Raw genomic sequence first — 2,201 nt, forward strand, 5'->3', positions numbered from 1 at the left:
TAATAAAAACATTCTGAACACCCTTGGGTTTGTTAGGGCTATGCAGTACAGAGATTTTATTGTGACTAAGACCCTTTACTTCACTTCGTACCTAAGAAAAGGCAAAATCATTATTATTATCTTTGTATATTCTCAGCAAGAAAAGAATGAAACCTTCTAAACATCTAAAACAGTTTCTTCCTTTAGACTTTTTTTTTAGTTATACAAACATTGTGAAACACAGAAAGCCTCAGATCTTTTGACATAAAGTGATATTCATTCAGATATTCTGACTTGTTTCTTGAAAAACAGTCTAATAACTTGTTGCCGTACTGTTGTCAGATTTAGACCATAAATAAGAGGATTTAAAATAGGTGGTACGAGTAAGAATTCCAGGGCCATGAAATTACGCAGACTCTGATGCACATTCCTTGAACCATAACGACTGTACAGGACATCAAACAAAAATGCTGTTGTCACATTAATTAATGCAAGTAGATGTGGTACACATGTTTGTATGAATTTGTGTCTGCCTTCTATTGATTTCCTGCACGTTCTGATTAAGTAAATGTATGAGCAAAATATCAATACTGCATGTCCAAAGTATGTAAGAATAACAAAGTACCCAAACACATTATTTACTGTTGTAGAAAAGCAAGAGAGTTTTGCAACTGCCCAAATCTCACAGTATAACTTTTCAATACTAAAGCCACATAAGGTAAGTCTAGATATTAACATAATTAGAAAAGACATGCAAAAAAATGGAGTCAGCCAGCAGAAAATTATACATTTAAGAATTTTCTGATTCGTCATTTTTGAATGATACTCCAGTGGTCTACATATTGCCACATACCTATCATATGCCATTACTGTTAATGTTGAAAAGTCACACAGAATAGAAGAATAAATGACAAATATCTGAATCATACATCCAACATAGGAAATCACATGATCATGGGCTAATAAATCATACATGAATTTAGGGTAGAATCCAGAAGTGCCAAAAAGTCCATTTACACACAGATTACATATAAACAGGTACATTGGCTCATGAAGCTTCTTATGTAAGAGTATAGTAATAATTACAGTTACATTACAAAAGATTATCAGGTGATAATACAGTGCAGTGAAATATAACAAAACATATCTGTTCTCCATTGTTTCATTCAGACCAGAGAGTGTAAATACTAAGATACTGGACTCATTCTTCAGCAGTGACTGCATCTTGAATGATATACGTTTTTTGATATACAGGATTTTGTCATTGGACAGATATTCAAAACTAATTAGGTATAGAAAGTTGTATTAACTTGAATTGTCACAGTAGGAAGTCTGTAAATGATAGAACACCAACAAAGCAAACATCACATCCTCTAGCATACATTGTTTTTTCTGTTACAAAACATTTGAAATCTTACCATGTTCTCTATTTGAGTTTTTCCAGAAGTGCTTTGCAAAGGTACAATTTGGTTTGCTATATATGGACATTAGTCTCATGCTAATTGCCTTGATAACACACACTGTAAACAATGTTAACAAGCTCTCTAAAGACTACTTTCTTTTAAGTTAAAATAACTCTGTTTGTGCCCATCTATTCCAATATGCAGATTGCATGTTAACGCAAGAAAGTGCATAAAAAAAAAAAAAACTTTGATGCTGCTATAGAGATAGATCTTATCTTATCAGAATGTTATTGTAATTTGTTTTCTCTGAACATAAAAGACTATATCAGGGACTCGCTCATCCAAACTACAGATACTTCCTATTTGTACTTCCATATGCACATTGTAAAGTTTATTTGCCTTACTGATTGTTTCTCCATTGTATTATTGTCTTGCCTTATGCTATGATCTTCTGCCTGTTTATTGGATTCTGAGTTTCTGGATTATCATTTCCAGATTGCCTGTAGGACTGTTTGCCTGATATTTGACCATTGCCTGTTCTACTGACCACATTTGTGCCTACTGTTTTGGATTTATACATTAAACTCTTTTGCAAAATAGATTTTTTCCTGATCTCTGGATCCATTGGAAGTGTCACAGCTCCAAGCGGCCTTTAACTAACAAAGTCAAAATAACTTGCCAGTCTGGATGCTGGATCTTACTCAATATATTTAATATTTATATTATATCTCTTCCACCTACTAGAACCGATCTGGTAAAATTTGGCTGGTTCAGTGGATAAATGCAAGGGGTTTTTGTTAGAATGCAAAGATTAATCTC

The 2,201-nt window shown here is 33.2% G+C and overlaps 1 protein-coding gene across 1 annotated transcript; it reads right to left on the minus strand.

Moving 5' to 3' along the window:
- Nucleotides 1-255: 255 nt before the first annotated feature.
- LOC109084126 (olfactory receptor 1D2-like) lies at nucleotides 256-1,203 on the minus strand. Its single transcript, XM_019098824.1, has one exon. The coding sequence runs from the start codon at nucleotides 1,201-1,203 to the stop codon at nucleotides 256-258; it is 948 nt and encodes a 315-aa protein (XP_018954369.1).
- Nucleotides 1,204-2,201: the final 998 nt, after the last annotated feature.

Source organism: Cyprinus carpio, chromosome B15 (genome assembly GCF_018340385.1).
Source record: "Cyprinus carpio isolate SPL01 chromosome B15, ASM1834038v1, whole genome shotgun sequence".
Lineage (NCBI taxonomy): Eukaryota > Metazoa > Chordata > Actinopteri > Cypriniformes > Cyprinidae > Cyprinus > Cyprinus carpio.